This window comes from Neofelis nebulosa, chromosome 10, assembly GCF_028018385.1.
Source record: "Neofelis nebulosa isolate mNeoNeb1 chromosome 10, mNeoNeb1.pri, whole genome shotgun sequence".
NCBI classification, from domain to species: Eukaryota; Metazoa; Chordata; class Mammalia; order Carnivora; family Felidae; genus Neofelis; species Neofelis nebulosa.
The window spans coordinates 113,439,231-113,458,050 of NC_080791.1; the positions used below are offsets into that span (position 1 = coordinate 113,439,231).

Consider the following 18,820-nt stretch of genomic DNA (forward strand, 5'->3'; position numbering starts at 1 on the left):
GGGCAAGGCCTGGATGGCAGGCCATGTTTCCTTCCCTCTGCTCAGCTCGTGTGGACAAAGCTGACCTCGGTGCTGGCTATGGGGACGGGGCAGTAATGGCCTGGGCTCAAGGTGCCCGTGGGTCACTGGGAGGGACCCTCCTGCCAGCGGGCTGGCTCCGGGCTTCTTCTCCTTCCCTGGGGCAGGGCAGACGGGCCCAGGGTGCTCCCCAGGAGGACAGGCGTGTTCCAAGGATGGGTCGCTCCCTCAGGAATCCAGGCGAGCGCAGGGCCCAGACAGATTTCGTGACTCCACGTTTATTAGGAAAAGCGTCACAATTAAGAGTCAAAATCATACTGTGAAACTCATTAAAACACAGATTCCAAATCACCTTAAATTATTCTGATTTCTGTGAGACGTGACGCCTGGGAGGAGCCCCTGTCCCATGCTCGGACCGTGACAGCCTCACGCAACTCCTCGCCCAGCAGCCGGCCAGGGGACACGACGGTTCTGTGCCTCTTTCCAGCTGATCGGACCTGGCGGGGAGCTGAGGCGGGGGCCGCACGCGGGGCAGGGAGTGAGCGGGAGAAGCTGCCAGTCCAAAGTGGGGGACATTCCACCCCCAGGGGAACACTCTGGGGACCGCGGTGGGCTGGTCCCTCCTGCCGGAAGCCGTGGCCCAGGCCTGGGGCCTGCTGAGCGGGGCTCCGGGGCCTCCGTCATGGGCATCGTTGAGTTGGCATGGGCTGGGCCTGCCCTGCCCTGCCTGCCTTCTCCAGGGGTCCTGGGTTCGAGTCGGAGGGTGTGGTACCCCCAGACCCTGTCCAGGCTGCCCCTCTGTCTCCTCTCAGGAAGCCCCCTAGGGCCTACCAGGGTGGGCCTGCACTCCCTGTGCTGTCTCTTGGCCGTACGTGGGATGGACCAAGTGCCTCGGGTGTCCAGCCTGAGCCCTGCCACTGTGTCCCAACTGCCACACGAGTGATGTGGGGTCCACGGTATGGTCTCAGAGCCGAGAGGGGCCCCCGAACCCAGCCAAGTTCTAGTACCCGCTGGCTGGGGAGAGGCGGCCTCGGGGACCCTTTAAGAGCAGGCTCTCGGGGCAGCGTGGCTCACGGCGGGGGGGGGGGGGGGTGGTCTGGGGCCTGCGAGGGAGGGGCCGGTGACCCAGGGGGCCGCTGCTGGGTGGGAGGTGGGCCCGGCCGCCCGGGGCTCCTCCGGGCCTTCCCTTGAAGGCCTGGGGCCCCGAGCCCCCATCAGGACCCCTCCTCGGGGCCCCTGCGGGGCACAGTCAGCTGCTCGTAGGTGGGCAGGGCGTTGCCCGGCAGGAAGAGCTCAGGGTTGGTGGGGCCGCAGGGCTGCACCTGAGCCCCGCCGCCGCTGGGGGGGCGGCCCCCCGGGGGGCCGCCGTGGTGCAGGGACAGCAGCTGCTGAAGCATGTCCGTGATGAGCACCAGCCTCTGGTCCAGCTGCGCCACCTGTGGAGACGGGAGCAGAGGTGAGGCCGGTGGGGGCAGCCCAGGTGTGCACGTGGCCTCGGGGCCCCGGGCTCCGAGAAGCCCGGGGGCGGGAGGTGCCTTCGTGCAAATGCGCCCGGGCCCCGGTCATGCCCGTGTGCGCGCGGAACGAGCCCACGTGTGTCCGGGCCGCCACCCCCCCCCCCCCCCCCCCCCCCGCCCCGCGCGTGTGTCTGCACTTGTGCAAGAGGCCCCTCCCGCCCCTTCTCCCGAAAGTGGAGCCCTGGGGAGGGCTCGAGGGTCACGGGGTGGGGTCCGCCCTCCGCCTGACCCCTCTGCCCCCCTACCGACGGCACCACTGTCTTCCCGCTGAGCCAGAAGATCAGGACCCTGTGTGCTCCACCGGGGCACTCTTGGACCCGGGGTCCATCCCACCGACCCCCCCCAGGGGCCAGGCCAGGGTCCCCGGCGCTCTTTCTGGCCACGTGGCCCGACGCTCTGTTCCAGTAGTCTGTCCTGCTCTGGGCACTGGGGCTGCCCCTGGTGGACAAGACAGGGCCACCCCGTGACACCGGAAGCGAATGCGGGCGCAGCACGGCCCGGGGCCAGCGAGCGCTTCCCCGGCAGGGGCTGCTGGGTAGCCAGCCAGGAGTGCAGGGTCGGGGGCCAGGCTGGGGCGGCGCAGGGAGTCCCGGTGGGCCCTGGGTTGGGTCCTGCCCGCAGGGAGTAGGCCAGGAGGCGTGCCGAGCCGGTGAGCCGTGCGTGGGCCCGTGGGGTCCGGGTGTGGGCCAGGGTCTGGGGTCACGGTGCCCTTGAGGGTGATTCCTTCCCGGTGCTCCATCAGAGAAGAAATCAGGCCTTCCTTCCACTGCCTGGGGTACCGGGAGCACCGGGAGCGGTGGGGACGGGAGAGGAGGAGCGCAGTTCTACCTGAGGGCTCCGTCCTGGGCCGCCCGGGGCCCACTTCCCCGGGACCGGGCAGAGCCGGGTGCTGGCCGGCCGGCCCCGGGGAAGATGGCTGCGGGGCGAAGTGGCCTTAAACCCCCGAGGGCTGGAGACCCAGGAGCTGGTCCCCAGGGCGGCCTGCCCCCCCTCCTGCCCACCCTAGACCCGGAGCTGGAGGGGAGGGCAGGGGAGGGAGGGGATGGTCCAAACAAGATGCAGAGGGGGTCCCTCCTGAGGAGCTGAAGGAGTCCCTTCACCTGAGACCCTGTACCAGGTAGGCCAAGACGGGGGCCAGAAGGAGAAACCCCCGTCCCAGCAGCAGCCCCCCTCCATCAGAAGGGCTGTGGGAGGGGCCCTGCCCTTTCCCCAGAGGCAAAACCCGGGTGACCCGTCTCCCAGCTCGGTGGGGCTGAGGCCGGTGCCTCCCTCAGATGGAGCTGGGTCTGAGACGTAACCTGCGTAAGGTCCCCGGACAGGGGCCTGATCTCCTCTTCTCCCGGATAAATCTGGTGCCAGAGCCCCGGCTGTAGAGGGAAGGGGAAGGGGAGTGGGGCTTCTCTGGCTCAGCTGCGGTGGGGCCTGGGGCCGCTCCGCTCAACCACCCCCTGAACACCCCCCACGTGACCGTCCAACACCCTCGTTCCCCGTAGAGCCATTTGGAGGCCACTGACCGAGGCCCCAAGAAGAGGACTTGCTCACGGCCACCGGCCGGGACCCCCGCCTCTCCCATTTCACCCCTGCGGCCCCCACCCCTGGGCTTCTGTGCTGGGAAGACACGCATGTCAGGCAGGGAGGGGTCAGGGCAGAGGCAGCCGGTCCTGGGAAGGGGTGAGAGCAGGGGTCTGGGCTGAGCTCAGAAGGCTGAGTGGACACTCACAGTGACCGAGACAGGAGGCGACGCGGCGGGGGGGGGGGGGGGCTTGCTCGCCGTCACAGCCAAACCCCACCTCCCTCCCTGGCCCGAGACTCCCGGGGCCCCTCAGTTCCACTACCTGCGGGAGCCCTGGGAGGCCCACGGGAAGTCATCTGGGCTCCCCGAGGCCTGCACACCACTGGCTTTGAACAAGGCACATCCGGGCGTGGCCCAGTGGCACTTAACTGGCCCCAGCTCGGGTATCGATCGGTTTGGCATTAATTAAAGCACCAAGTACATTACAGAAGAGAATCTGTGGTTTCATAAGCTTTCACCCTACGGCACGTGCACATGTGTCGAAGCCCCCAGGTGTGCATGTGGGTATGGAAGCCTTTACAGGGTGTTCTGGGGCAAAGAGGAAACAGAGGTGTGGCAGGGGTGCGGGAGGGGCGGGGGAGGCCGGGCCTCTCCTGGCCGCCTGGGCACTGTCCTGCGGTCCGTGCTGGGGCCGGCAGGGGTGCGGTGAACGGTGGTGGGGGCGGGGACAAGCCTTCCAGAGCCCTCCCGGCCCCTTCCCCCGGAGCCGTGCCCCTCCTGGAGCTCAGTGGCTGGCCTTGGTGCCACTCCCTGCCCCCAGGGCTACCTTGGGCTCAGCTGCTGGCTCTGAGCACCCCAAGTCTGCCCTGTACTTCCCAGCCCCTAGGCCCTGCCCCTCAAGGCTGATGGAGTCCGACACTCTTGTGCTTGGGGGCAGGGCATCAGGGTGGTCCCGGGACTCATGCAGCAGCCCCTTGGCAGGGGCCTTACTCGCCCGGGCCGGTGGGCTCCGAAGGGCCCGAGCTGGGGTGGCGGGCGGGTAGCTCCTGTCTGGCCTTGGGCCTGGCTCTGTCACTTCCCAGAGAGACGGTCCCTGAGGTGGCCTTGTCCTGCGCTCTCTCTTCTCCACTTGGGCACAGGTGACTTTGTCCCGCTTACACGGTGGAAGGTGACGCGATGAGCACTCAGAGGGCCGGGGTAGCTGCCGTGGGCCACAGAGGTGCGTCCACCTGGCGGGTGCCCAGGGGAAGGCCGCCGTGCTCGGGCCCCGGGGCCGCTGGGGCAGATGGGTTTTGGGGATCTGGGACCTCATCCTTCCTTGCAATCTGATAGGGACTGAAAGACTAAGGCCGACAAAAGCGCCCTTGTTCCTGGTCTCCACTCAGCAGACGATGCACGCGGCCCTCGCAGGAGCAAAAAGCAATTAGAGTAAAAGCTAGCGAGAGGGCCCCGGGCGGCTGGTGATCAAACCCGAGGCGACAGGGTTCCTGTGTGATGTGGTTATGAATTTGTTTTCAAAAGAAAATCTTGAAAAAGAGTCTTTCAAGGGAAATTTTTGCAGAACCTGCCTGGCCTTGATCCCAGCCCCAGATCTGCTGATGGCCCTGGCCGCACTGGTGGGAGACAGCCAAGGGGTGGTGTGGGAGGGGGGACACCAAGGCCTGGGGCTCGAGGGAGGGAGCCCCCTGCTCTGGGAGGCAGCTCGCGGTGCCCTGGGGCCACGGGCCGTCAGGGTCTCAAGGTGGGGCAGGACCTGCTCTCGGGACATCTGAGAGCCGTCTGTAGGGTCCCGGGACGAAGGTCACTTGGGCCCTCCTGTTTGCAGACCGTCCAGGACCCGTGTGGGCTGCAGGGAGTTGGGGGTCCGAGGCTCAAGGCACGCAGGAGTGTGGGGCCCCAGCTGGCTCCACGCTGGCTCACACGCCAGGGACATGCACGGGGACATGGCTGCCAGGACTCAGCCCGTCTGCATAACCTCACCTTTCACCTGCCCTCCATCCGTCCTGCAGGCCCCCAGCTCTCCCCCTCCCATGTCACAGATACCAGGGAGGTGCGGGAGTGAAGGCCCAAGGAACGTGGGGGCCCTGGGGCTGCCGCCGGCCGTCTTCTCCCCCCCCCCCCTCCCCCCCCCCGGCTGCAGACCTGAGACACCTGCACGGTCCCCGTTCTCCCAGCCCCACCACTGCCGAGCCCATTAGACGGCGAAGCGGCTGCGGTCCAGGTGCACCTCGAGTCCCTGGAGGCTTCCTGGAGGAAGGGGTGTGGCTGGCCCACAGCTGGGGGCAGGGCTAGGAGGGACTCGGGGTAGGGGTCGCTTCCCCCAGCCAGGAGGGAGCCCTGTGCTGGAAAGCTCAGGGCAGAAGCCCGCCTTGCCTGTCCAGGGCCCCAGGGCCCCAGCAGCACCCCAAAGTCTCACCCCAAAGTCTCCCGCCACCTCTTCCAAACACACAGAGCTCATGCGAAGCCCCCAACACAGGGTGGGACACAGGGTCTGAGGAGTGAATGCCGACCGGCCCGCCCCATGACACAGCCCGGCCACGCCGAGCGGGACCACGGGCCCTGCTGGACGCAGGAAGGACGGAGGGGGTGACACTCCACCTGGGGCCGTGGGGCCACCGAGCAGGTGGTCCCGTCCCCACTCCGGGACTTTTGGGGCCTCTATCCCTGTAGACTGCCACGCCTGTGCCCTGCTCCTGTGGGCGTGGCCCCTGGCCCTCGATCAGAAAGAAAGCCGCTGCCTGGTCAGGGAGGGCGGTGGGGGTCACCGGAACCTAGGCTTTTGCCCCCTGTGCCCTCCCGCACATGCCGGGCACCCGTGTCCACGCGGAGGTGTTGGGGTCTGCCTGCCCAGAGCTCTCCCCACTGACTGTGCCAGCAGGAGGGCCCCCTGATGCGACAGCCGTGGTCCGCTGCCCTCTGGATCTGGAGCGCGCCAGGCTCGGGCGGGGGACACACACCGGCACGTGCACACTGCGAGCGCACGGCGTCCTGCACTCCCATCTAGGCCTTTCCACCTCTCTGGGCCCGGCCCGTCCCTTCCGCGGTTTCCTCGCCTCAGGAGAAGGTTGCAAATCTCGGCATCAGGCTCAGTATCGTGTCTGTCGGTGGAGCCGGGGAGAGCCCTGCTCCCCGCCCCCCCACCCACGGCCCAGCCCAGGCTAGGCCGCCGTGCTCCCTGGCTGGGACGGTTGCAGTAGCCTGTCAGCCAGCTCTCCCCTGCAACGAGCTCCACCTCAGTCCCAGAAGCCGCGTCCCTGCTGTGGTCCCCCGGCACGTCCCCCTTGGCTTTCTGGCCTCCCCTCCTTCTTCCCTCTTTATTCAGTCCACTCCAGACCTCCGGGCCGGTCCGTAAACATGGTGGCCTGCGTCGGGGACGCTCCTGCTGTCTGCACCAGCCACTCCCACCGTTAGGTCTTACCAACATCACCGACCGAGCTCGCCGCCCTCCCGATCCCCCTGAGCAGCGCCTAACCTCTTTCCCCTGAGACGCCCAGTGTGGGTTTGTGTCACTCATTAGAATCAGGCTCCACGCGCCTGGGACCCCCGCCCTTCCTCGCCAGCGCTGGGGGGCTCCGGTGAACGCTGGCAGGATCAACGTGGCGGGTGCTACGGGGCCCAGCCCCCCGGGGACCCTCGGGCCAAGGGGAAGGGGGGAGGTGCGAGGTGTCCCTGCCCGGCAGGCGGCCCGGCCGGCCCCGAGCGCGCATGTGGCCTGCGCTGGGCCCCCGACTCCTCGGGGCTCGGGAGCCCCCTCCCCCACGGCAAGCCGCTGACAACAGCACCCGTAAATCACCCTTTCGGGAGGGCCCGTGGGGCCGGGCCGTCTTACGGAGCTGGGTATGAGTGCGAATAGATCACAGCGCTTCGTAACGTCCTAATTTATGGCAGGAGACGGTGTAATTGCGTTTATGGCTTTGTTTTAGTGCTTTCGCTCTTGGAGGAAGACAGACCGTGTTTCTAGCTGCTGGGGTTTACTGCCAGTCCCCGGGGCAGCCGCTCGGCTGGGCCTTTCCGCCCTGCGGCCAGCGGGCGTGCACCCAGCCGCCCCGGGGGGCGTGCAGGGGAGCCGCGGGAGGCCGGGGGTGGGGGTGGGGGTGGCCGTGTGCATACAGGTGTGCCGCATAAGCGCGGGGTCCGGGTGCAAGGGGAGGGCCGGGCACCGGACAGGCCGCCTGGGTTCGGGTCCGAGCGGGGCGGGCTGGGGTGGGTCGCTGCCTGAGCCCGCTTCTCCGGGCGATGGCACAAGCCCCCTCGGCGGGAAGCTGCAGGGATTGAAAGGGTTCACGCTCGGGACCCCGGAACCAGGGCCCGGCACCCGCTGAACTCCGACGAAGGGTCCCGCTGCCTCGTGACCAGTGATTCCTGGGAGCGCGTGTTCAGGCGTGCACGTGTGCTGTGCGGACTGAGGCTGAGCCAGGATTCCGGCGCAGGCCGGTCGGTGCGTGTGTGTGCACACGCGCGTGCACGCACACCCACACCGGGCTTTACGGAGCACGGGGGACTGTGTCGGGGGATGCGTGGGCCGCTCGGGTGTGATTTTACACAGTTCGCCGCCCACCAAATCGTCCCCTGAGCTGCCGAGGGTGTGAGTGTGTCTAGCGGGACCTTGAGGCCCCTGGGCCTTTGCACGTGCCAAGGAGGTGAGTGCCGGGCCACAGCTGGCGGTGCTGCTGGGACAGCGCGACACAGGGGGTGAGTAGCAGGGGCCCCACTCGGCGGGGGGCTCTGCGAGGTGCCAGGTGTCTTCCAACAGGGACTCGTGGCCACCAACACGCGTCGTGTCCTCCCGCCGTCTCCCAGGCCTTCTGCTTGGGTGAACACCGGCCCAGAGAGGCAGGAGACGCGGCAGCCACTGCGTCTCGGCCCCAGCAGTGGTGTCACGGGGGGCTCGGTGGGTGGGCACTTTGCTAAGGTGAGTGTTTTGGAGGCCGCGGACCAGGGCCCCTGTCCCAGCCCGTCCCTTGCGTGGCCTGCTGTGCCGTTCGCGCTGCAGGGCGGATGGAGGAGGCCGCGCACATGGAGGAGGCAGGTGGCCTGAGCCGGGTCTCGGCCGGGTCCTTGGCGTACCGTGACCGGACGGTGAGGGCCCGGTCGGTGCCACTCCCCAGGCCCCTTCCGGAGGCCTGCCTGGGCCTGGATGGCCCTCGCTGAGCACGCCGCAGGAGCACGGGTCGCCTGCCTCTGAGAAAGTCCTTCTCCCCGCCCACAGACACGTGCTTGCCCGGGGGCGGGAGAAGGGGGGACGCCCAGCACCGCCGGGCTCCCGGCCGTCCGCCGACGGGGGCCTCAGGATCATGGCGCAACCCTGCACACCCAGCCCCAGGGCGTCCCTCTGCACAGACACCCCCAACTCCAGGCCCCAGCTCCGTGCTCCCCGCCGGGACTCCAGGACCTCGCCTCCGCCGGCACACGGGTCTCACGGGGTCTCGGCCCAGCAGGGTCCCAGAGGGCACCCGGGCTCCAGCCTGCCCCCAGCCCTGTCCTCCCAGCTCAGACATTCACACAGTACAGCACTCAGTACCTCCCACCCGCTGGGGCCCTGAATCCGACCCCGGCCTCTCCTTCTCCAACACCCCAGCCTGGCCGGCCGCGTCGCTGGATGAGACTGTCATAGCCGCTGGTCACCCACGGGCTGGGCCGTCTCCCTTTCGCCCTAGACAGCTGCCAGGCCGAGCTTCCCCCCGCGGACCTGCGCCACTGCCCTCCACGGAATTCCCGGAGTGAAAGCGAATCTTCCGCAGCCCCCTCACCCAGTCCTCCCTGATCCTCTTCTCTCAGACCCTGACATACGCCCCTGTTGGTCCTGCCCCAGGGCCTTTGAACGTGCTATTCGCTCTGCCACCACGTCGTATAACCTCAGCTCCAATGTTGAGAGCAGACTTCCCCGACCTTTCCAGCCAGGAGCCTCCTGGTCTCACTGCTCACAGTTCCGTCTACACCTCTCTCCACTCCGCAAAATGTCCTAGTGTGTTGGTTTACTTCCCCGTGGCCCCTTCCACCAACCGAAGGCTCCCGAGGCCAGGCCTTCGACCACGCTGTCACTGTTGTATCCCCAGAGGGTCTCCCAGAGCCTGGCATGTAGTAGGTGCCGGGTAGATACACGTGGGATAAAGTCGGTGCCTCACAAATACTGCTGGCTGAGCGAATGAGGCCCCCTGACATTCTCTGGGGGCTCCAGTGCCAGGCAGGAGGGACAGAGGTCCCCCAAACCCAGGGCTTGCTCTGTCTCTGGAGCAGGGGCCAGGAGCACTGCCGCTACTGCTCTCAGGCCTTTCCATCGTCATTGATTTGTAAGGGCTCTTTGTATATTAAGGAAGTCTGTCCTTTGACACGTACATCCTGACCGGCTTTCCCTAGTGTGCCGTTTGCGTGGTGAATCAGTTTGTGGCAGTCGTGAATATTATGTTTCGTCTTGCCGTACAAAAGTCTTATTTATCTGTTTGCTTTTTCACGCAGTGGGCGTTATCCCTCTTCCCCTTTCCGGCTTCTAGATTTCTGTGCACACTTGGGTGGCCCTTTCTTCCTGGCGCTTGTTTGGATGTGTACTTTACCCGCAAACCTTTGATTTGCATGGGAGTTAGTTTGAACTAAGGTTTCAGTGCTGATCCTATCGACGCACCGAACTTTACTGAGTGGCCTTCCTTTTCCCCTCTGCACGCGAAGACCTTCTTGTACACGATGTTCGTTACGCCCCAACCTACCTTGTCATCTGCGCGAAGACCCTAATAATGGCGGCCTAACAACGCGCTTTGCTCTGGGTCATTCCTACACGGCAGGGCTGTTCTTTCTGGAGGTGGAGAACCTCGGTAGCTCCGTCCCCGGGCCCAGCAGAAGAGGCCTCGAGGGGAGCGGGGACCAGCTCACCAGGACAAGGCCAGTGCGCTCTGCCCTTGGCCCCCGCAGCCCGAGGGATGCGTTCTTCTGCTCCCACCCGGGGGAAGCCTGTGCTCTGTCCCACTGTGTGGTCCGAGCCCGTCGCCCGCCCTGCCGGCCCCGGCCTCGGAGCCCCCTGTCTGGCCCCGCTCCCGCCCCCTCCCTCCTGGCCGTGAGGAACATCCTCCTGGGACCCCACGTGGCTCGTGCCCTCAGCTCGTCCCCGTTCTGCCACTTCCTCCACGAAGCCTCCCTGGGTTCTGTCCTGCATGCAGAGAACTGCCCCCCAGGCCCCGGGCCCGTCTACCTTTCCTTTCCTCCAAAGCTCATGCCCACACCACCGGCCTGTTTCTCATGGGTTTTATTTCCTGTCCGCCCCCCTCCCCCCCCCCCCCCCCCCGGATGAAAAGCCCTGCAGAGTTTGTGTGCGCTGTGCTGTTCGTCGACACAGTCCGTCCTCCCGGACACGCAGTCCCCTGCCCTCCCCCCGCGCCTTCGTCGGGGACGACACATCCACGGCCCCAGCAAGCCCCACTGAGGCCTCCGCGACCGGCTTACGGCAATGCTTCAGGGAGGAGAAGGCTCCCGGCGCAGAGGGGGTCGGGGCAGAGTCCGGGGGGCCCGGAAGGGGGGCCTGGGCGGTGGGCTGGGGGAGACCCCGGGTGGGGCTCGGGCCTCCCTGCCGGGCCGGCCAGCCCCTAGCGGGGCCTCCGGGGGGTCCCGGCAGCGGAGGCCAAGCAGGGGCCGCCGCCCGCCCTGCCCACGTCCGGCAGCCCTGGGCCGGGCCGACGGAGCCGCCCTGCTCGGGGGCCGGGCAAGCGGGAATGTAGGGCAGGCTGGAAACGGGGGCTGGAAGCGAGAGGCCGTGTTTATGTTGGCGGTGCAAACGCCCCACCTGCGTTTGATTCTCCCCCGCCTCCCCCCTGCGCTGCCCCTCTGACGAGCCTCAGAGTCCAGGAAGCCAGGGGGACGCCGGGCAGGACACTTTGTACCTGGAGCCAGCGGCGGGGCGGGGGGAGGGGTGCCTCGGCTGAACCCCAGGCCGGCGGGAGGGTGATACCCCGCCCGGCGACGGGTGGCAGGTGGGCAGGGGCTGCCGGTGGCTCTGCTGGCCGTGTGCTTTCTGCCACCGGCTGCTTCTGGTCAGGCCTGGCCACCCCCCACGCCCCCACCCGGGGGGGCCCTCGGCCGGGGCCTGGCATACGGGAGCCCTAAGCCCGCCAGCCTCCGGGCCACCTAGCGGTGCCCCCTCCAGGCTCGGCTCACCCTCCCTGCAGCTCTCCATGGCCAACAGACCTCGCCTCCGTCCTCACAGCCCGTCTTGGCCCTAAGCGCAGTCCCTGGAGGTCTCCCTACTGCTCTCGGAATGGAGACACGGCCCCGCGTTGGCCACAGGGCCCTTCACGGTCTGGGCCCTGTGTCCCACCTCAGTCACTGCCCCTTCATGCCCCAGGCTGGCTTCTTCTGGTTCCTTGGATGTGCCACAACCCTCCCTGCCTCAGGACCTTTGCACCAGCCGGTCCCACTTCCTGGAATAGTCCACCCCTCCGCAGAGCCCACGGATCCTTCTCCTTCTTCTGCCCCGGGCACCGCTGGCATTGTTTGCTTCCTCAACATCTGCCTCCCTGAAAGCAGGGACAGGCCATCCGTGACCCCTCACCGGCCGGCTGACTCTGGGCCCAACGGGGAGGGGACAGCTGCGTGGGGCAGCTGAAGGGGCCCGTCTGAGAATGGAGGTCCCCGTGTATGTGCTTGGGTCTCCTGGGGGGCAGGGTCTGGCTCCCCTGGACAGTCCCCTCAGGCCCATGAAAGAAGGAGAAGGCCCCAGGGTGTCCCCCAGGTTCCCAGCACCTCACAGCTGCCTCTGACCAGTTCCCTGTCCCCCAGCTCCGGCCACACCCACGGCCCGGAGCGTTTTCTCTGCACCCCTCTCTCAGGCCGCGCTCCCTGTCCCCGCTCAGCCTGGGCCCACAGGCTGGGGCCCGTGCACCCAACCCCACCTGCCCGGCCCCGCCGGCCGAGCCCCCTCCCCAGTCCACGGCCCGGCCCGGCTGGGGGTTCTTGTGGTCTCGTTTTCCAGCCGGCCCGCTCGCAAGGTGCGTGTGGTCTAAGTGCTGCCCCCAAACGCGAAGACGTTTCAGAGAGTTGTCCCCTTGGACCGGCCGCCTCACCCCAGCTCCTCTCCCCTCCCAGGTCACCTGGCTTTTCCCCCTGCGGCTGTACTCGAAGGCACCGACGGGCGCACGTGGACAGACTCCCTCCGCGGCAGGTCTTAGCATAAATGGTAACGGGAGACGCTGCGGCTCTCCACTCGCTTGTTTTTATTCCACACAGGTCTTGGGGCTGTCTTGTGGAAACATGTCCACGGAGCCCGCTCCTGGGGGCGGCCGCGCAGGGAGCCTGTTGGTGGGGCTCTGGGAGAGCCACGTGGCCGGTGGCGGGGAGGCTGAGGGCTCAGAGGACAACCCCCACCCCCCGCCTCCATCCCCCAGCTGTGCAGGCTCCGAGGGACTCAGGGGAGGGGGCTCTGCTCCGGGAAGTGGCCTTCTGGGGGCCGTGGCCAAGGCTGTGCTCTGCAGTGGCCCTTCCACGCGGCCCCTGCACCTGCCTTTCTGCTCCCACTGGCCCCTCCTTGGCCCGGGGCTCACAGTCAAGCCTTGAGGGACAACCCTCCCCTCTTGCTAAAGGCTTCTTCCTCCTTTATTCTGGGGACTGGGCTGCCCCGCAGGTGGGGTGGGCCTCCTGTGACCCCGCCTCCGACATGCCCTCGACCCCAGAGACCACTGGCCCCCGACAGAGCACTTTGTGTCCTTCGGCCGTCTCTCACCTTCCCCACCCCCTTGCCACCAGGAAGGATTGCTTCTGCCCGACACCTGTCCCCCTGGCCGCTTGGCTAAGCCACACGCTGTGTCCCCTGCTCCCCGGCCACTGCAGACAGTCCGCCCGCATCCGGCCCGGGGGTCCTCCAGAACGCTGCCGGCTTGCACCCTGCTGGCCCACTCACCTCCCACGGTCTGCCGCCTCCCCCAGAGCTCTGCGTGCCCTTCTCCGTCTGCACCTCGAGGACCCGGGGGAGAGGGGTCCTCTGCCCTGGCCTGTCCTTGGGCTGTCCAGCCGCTGTCCGAGGCCGCCCCGCGGAGAACACCAGCCAGCTTAGCTCTCTCCCCTCTCCCCAGGTCACCGGCATGCCCCTCCCTCTACCAGCAGACTCCCCATCACAAACGGCAAAACGAACGAAGCCCTCCCTTGACTTTGCCCCGTGGCCACAGCACCCCCCGTCTCTCCTGGGAGGTGCTGTCCCCTGTCCTCTGGGCCCAGGCCGGGCAGCACCTGCGTCCAGCACCGCACACGGGCCTCCTGCCTGCTGGGCCGCCTCTGCAAGACGTCAAGGCGTCCGGGACTCAGTGAGTCCTCTCTGGGCCCGACGTCTCTCCCAGGCCGCTCCTGTCCGAGATCCCTGCTTAGGTAAGGGGTCAGGTCAGAGATCCTGGGGCCTCCCGGCTCCTTGCTCTCGGATCTCTCAAGTGAACCAACCCCAGAGGCACCAGCATGGTCAAGGCTGGACATATTCAGGGCCCAGCAAATCCATCTTGAATCTGAGCCTCCTTCCTGCCCGCCATAGCCGTTGCCCTGGGCTGAGCCACCAGCAACCCGCCGCGTGCCCCGGCCGCCTCTCACCTGCGGCCCCATAGCCACTCTTAGACCTCAGGAGAAGGGCTTAATATAAAGGGCTCCCCACGCCCTCAGCGCCAAGGCCAGGGTCACCGTCGTGGCCCTGATGCCCATCACAATCCGGTCACGTCTGCCTTGCTGCCCCTGCTTGATCGGCTCTGTCTTACGGGCCTTCTGTGCGGGCTCAGCCCTGTCACGGGGCCTTTGCACCTGCTGCCCGTGAGGCAGGCTCTCCGCTCTGTGAGCTTCAGGCTGCCTCTGCCGTCCTTTAAGCATTTACATAAGTGCCCCTCTCAGGTACCACCCCCATCCCGGCAGGCCTGTGACCTATCCGCTGCCCTGTCCTTGGCCCCTGTCACCGTTTTGCCGCCCCGTCTCCTTTTGTGTCTCTGTCCACTGCAGATGGTCAGCTCCTTGAGGGCGGGGCTCGTCGCAGCTGCGAGGCCAGGGCCGGGCGCATCGTAGGTGCTTCGTGAAGACTCGTGCAGAAGGGGCCACCAGGGGCCGGGACTGTTCAGGTCGGCTCCAGGGAGGGCGACCGGCAGAGGGGCTGAGGGGCTCGGCCCGCGTGTGTGTTCATGCACGCGTGTGTGCGTGGGTGCGTGCACGGTGCACACACACGAGCTTCCGCCAGAGCTGTGCCGAGGGCCACACCGGCCGCGGGTGAAAGCCGGGAGCCGGCACCTGCAGGACTCAGGGGTGGCGGCCGGGACGGGGGTGCGGGGGGGCTAAGGTACAGACCGGCCCCCCGCGGTCCCCGGGGGCCCTGCCTGCTCTCGAGGTGCCGGGGTGTCCGGTCTCACTGCCTCTCCCGCCTTGGTCCTGGCCCGGAGACAGCAGCCCCATGACTCAGCAGCCCGGCGCAGGCTGCAGCTGTGGCTGAACTAGACGGGCAGGCAGCCCCCCGGCCCCCCCCCGGGCCCCCGGCACCCCCCGCCCCCCGGCCCCCCGGCCCCCCCGGCCGCCCCCGGCCCCCCGGCCCCCCGGCCCCACCGGCCGCCCCCCGCCCCCTGGCCCCCCGGCCCCCCCCTGCCCCCCGGCCCCCCCCGCCGCCCCCCGCCCCCCGGCCCCCCCCGCCGCCCCCGCCCCCCGGCCCCCCGGCCCCCCGGCCCCCGGGCCCCCCGGGCCCCCCGGCCCCCCCGGCCCCCCGGGCCCCCCCGGTCCCCCCGGCCCCCCCGGCCCCCCCCGGCCCCTGGCCCCCCGGACCCCCGGCCCCCCGGACCCCCAGGCTGGGACCCAGCCCGCGGCTGCTCCCCCACCCCCACTTCCTGCTCAAGCTCCTGGGACAGGATTCCCTGAATTCGCCGCCCCCTGAGGCTGGAACCAGGTTGCAGGCTGGGCCCGAGGGCTCTGGGCTGGGGTCCCAGATGGGGGCCGGGGTGGCCGGGCCTGGAATCTGGCATCCAGCCCCTCTCCTGGCACCTGCAAGAGCCTGTGGGGAGGGAGGTGTGGGACGTGCCCGACGGCAGGGCCGGAGCCCCCTTCCGGAACCTGCCTTCCCAGGGAAGTCGCAGGGGTTTCCTCCCCTGTGGGCTCAAGCCCAGTGTCCTGCCTGGAATGTGAGGCCTTGCTGGGAGCTTGGGGTGTGCCTTCCCCACGTCGTGGAAGTGACAACGCCCTCCCAAGGCTGTTCCCTCCTGGCTCGTGAGGCCCAGGGCCCTGAGCCAGAAGCCCCCTCAGCCTGTCCTTCCTCTGCCCGACACTGTCCGCCTCTTGCACAGCCCTCGGGACGGGGAGCTCAGTATCTCATAGGTAAGCCCAGCATGCTCACTCTGTCTGGGTGTTGGGGCAGATCCCTCCACGAAGCACGATCCCAAGCCCCGGCAGAACGGGCAGATGGGCCTCTGGGAGGCTTGGGCTGGGGCGGGAGCGCACAGACAGTTCTCCGAGGCCTCCCACAGCAACTTCTGGTCCTCCGGCCATCAGAACAGCGAGGGGCCCTCCAGGGTCGCCTGTCCTCTCCGCCCCCCCAACCGCCCCCTCCCTGGCGCCTCGGTGCTGTGCCCGGCACCCCGCCCTGTGCCTTGCCCGCGCTCTGCCCACTGCCCCCCTCCAAGTCCCTCACCCTTCACGGCTCGGCTTGGGGTGGTTCCCACCTCGCCGGGTCTGGGCGCCTCCCCGGGACCCACCTCCCGGGGATGTGTGGCCCCGGGGAGGCCTGTGCTGTCACCTGGCCACAGCCAGGCACAGCAGGTGCTCGGTGTCATGTGTGGGGGCGGACCCGAGCCTCTGTCCCCACCGCCCCGGCCCGGGTGCCCAGGCCCTGGCCACGCTCCCCGTGGCTAAACAGGGTGTCGCTGCAACCCCTCCCCCCACCCCCCACCCCCCACCGAGACCGACTCTCTGGGAAGCGGGTGAGGAGGTGGGGGAGCAGGGTGGGCGGGCAGGAAGTTGCCGGGGCTCCAGGCCAGGCCCCGAGTGCTCCAGCCCCATCTGGACAGAATTGGCCGGTCCCGCGCCCTCTCTGCTCCCAGCACCCCTCCTTCCCAGGCAGGCGGACGTTCCCGGCCCTCCCCTCCGTCCCCGTTCCCTGGCCCACCTTCCCTACTGTTGCCTGAGGTCCCTCCCTGGGGCCCCTGCCCTTGGGGTTCTCGCTGGCTCCCCCGTTCTGCTGGCTGGGTGTGGCCGACCGCCGGGTCAACAGCCCGACCCCACCACCTGCCAGCACGGGCCCTGGCCTTCGGTCACCTCTCCTGGCTTTTGTCGTGGCCTCTGTTAGCCACGCGTGGGAGGGGTGCTCTGAGAGGCGGTGGAGGGGTGGGTCTGCCCGTCCGGGGCCTGGGCCAGTCTCTCGGCCCCCTGCCCTGCAGTCTCGTCCCGGTCACAGGGGGCAGGTGGTGGTCAAGTCATTTATAGTCACTGATGGATGACAAAGTGCCATGGCCGGGAAGGCAGGGGCCCAGGGCAGACCCAGAATGTCGTGGCCGTGCCCGGGGGCCCATCCTGCGGCACGGGTGACCCACGGATCAAGGTGGTCTTTACACAGGTACCGGGAGAGGGCACAAATCCCCAGAGTTCCGGGCTCCTGGTTGGGGTGGTGTCCCGGGAGGGGAGCCCGGGGGCAGGTGGGGGGCCTGGCTCTCAGGCTCTGCCTCCCCCCTCCTCCCCCAGCCTGGATGGACACCGGGAGGGCTGCGGCGAAGGTGGGGCCCCCCAGGCCAAGAGAGACCGTCTCTGGACACAGGGGCCTCCCCTAGTCGAGTTCCCCGGGGTTCCGGGGTCCCACCCTATGCGGGGCGGGCACTGCAAGGCACTGGCCCCGGTTCCGTCACTTTTGGGCCTCGAATCTGCTGGCTTCTCCGGAAGCCCACGGGCTGCCTGCCATTTGGGGAAGGGAGGAGGGGCCGGGGCCGGTGGCAGGCCCTCCACATGCCACCTGCCCACGGTGGGGAAGGGAGGCCTGTGCTACCCCAGGGCGTCCACCCACCCTCGGCAGAGGAGTCTGCATGGGGGCCGGGTCAAAACGGAAAAGAAAGGGACTTCTCCGCATCCTCACGGCCCCCTGGCCGGGCCACCCACGGCCCCTGTGAAAGTGACAGAGCCACTTTTGTCCCCCTGCACTCTTGTCCCCACCTCAGTCCAGTCCCCACACCAAAGCCGTGACCTTAGGAAGCCTGGCTCTGACCCTGAAGTGTGTGGCCACAGGGCCGGGGCACTGGCGGGGAGAGATTCGGGGTGTCCTCGGGAGGCCTGAGCGGAGTGGCGGGGGTTCCCAGGAAAGCCCACAATGCTCGGAAGGTGAGTGGAAGGGTGGGGGAGGCATCCACCCAGGAGGGAGGTGGGGGGCTGGCTGGGGGCCCGTCTGGCCTAGGCTGACCTGGGAGCTGATGAGAAATTCAGGCCCCAGCCTGCGGCTCCCAGCCCGCCCTTCCTGCTCCTGAGGCCGGAAGGAAGAGCTCTTGGGGACACCGGGGCTGGGTGGGGGGGGACCCACACTGGCCAGACCGGGTGTGGTCTGCAGGCCTCTGGGAGGACCTGGGTGGCCCACTGTCACAGCCTGCAGGTTCCCCATTCGTGCCCAGATCCAGGGGCCTTGGAGACCGTCCTTGGTTCCACTTGGGTCACATCTCAGCAGAAGCCCCCGTGCCTCTGTCAGCCTGAGTTAAAGGCAGGGAGGGCATCCCCACTAGTGAGCCCTTCTCTCTCATTGCTGTCCCCTCCCACTGAGCCCCAGCCCCCGGCTCCCGTCCAGGGAACTGTCAGCTCCAAGTCTGCACATGTAGCTTGAAGTGCCTGCCTCCTTACCTGCTCTCCTGCTCTTCTCAGACCTGGCAACACACCCTCACGTTCCCCCTCTGAGCCCCTGCCCTCTGCTGACCAAGCCCTCTTCCTCCTCCTTCCCCTCCTCCCCAGGAGGAGATCATCAGATCTTCCAGTCTCCCGCACCATCACTCCCTGCCTCCGTTAGGGAGTTTTCTCACCGTCAGCAAGCGAGGCCACTTGAAGAGCTCCCGAGGGTGCTATATCCCCCATCCCTAATTCGACCCCAGACGCAGCCCTTCAGCCTTCTCAGCTGTCTCGTCACTTGGCCTTGGTATTTCTAAATCAATGCTTATATTACGATTCCTTGCTTTTGCAGTTTTAGATGTTATCTAGCGACTGCCTAACATTGAAGACGAGAGATCACGATTTCATTTTCACAACCCCTGCTCCTGCCACTCCCCTATCCTCTCAATAGAGTTATATTGCAATTCCAGGCTAAGTAAGTATTTACTGTTTGCGTTTTATGTAAAAATTACGCAACTTTATATGCTTACATAAATGAGGTTTTTACTTGAGTCATGTGGTCTTCTATGATTATGACTTTTTGTTTTGCCTGGGGTTAAGAGTTGCCTTCATGTTTTGTTTAACATTTTAAAAAAGATTTTAAGTAATCTCTACATCCAACGTGGGATTCAGACCTACAACCCCAAGATCAAGAGTTGTGTGCTCTACTGACTGAGCCACACAGGTGCCCCTGTTTTGCTGAATTTTTAATGCATCTGTCACTAATTCATTCTTAAACTTTCTGCCAGAATTGTAAAGCTTCTATTCATTCAGTTGAGAACACTAGCAATCTATTAGCTTCATAATGTTTTTTTCCTGGAAGTTTCTTCCTGGAGTCCTTGAAAGACTGGTTGTTCTCCAGGCCTGCTGAACAACTGTAATATCTAGAACTTCTTTCCCTCTCATGTTGGGAATTTCCTTAGCCAGTTGGTCTATCTTTAATTATCTATCTATCTATCTA

General features: G+C 66.9%; 1 protein-coding gene across 10 annotated transcripts in view; it reads right to left on the bottom strand.

The window, feature by feature from the left end:
• Nucleotides 1–280: 280 nt before the first annotated feature.
• KCNQ1 (potassium voltage-gated channel subfamily Q member 1) overlaps nt 281–18,820 on the bottom strand; it is a 320,665-nt gene continuing 302,125 nt past the window's right edge. For 4 of the 10 annotated variants that reach the window (XM_058690019.1, XM_058690024.1, XM_058690018.1 and 1 more), the window contains 2 exons: nt 2,834–2,902; nt 281–1,454 (listed from right to left, as the gene is read on the bottom strand). In XM_058690019.1, the coding sequence (XP_058546002.1) occupies nt 1,233–1,454; nt 2,834–2,902 (291 nt within the window). In that variant the 3' untranslated portion in view covers nt 281–1,232. The remainder of the gene's footprint in view (nt 1,455–2,833; nt 2,903–18,820) is intronic. The other 6 variants (XM_058690021.1, XM_058690025.1, XM_058690020.1 and 3 more) reach the window with 3 other exon arrangements.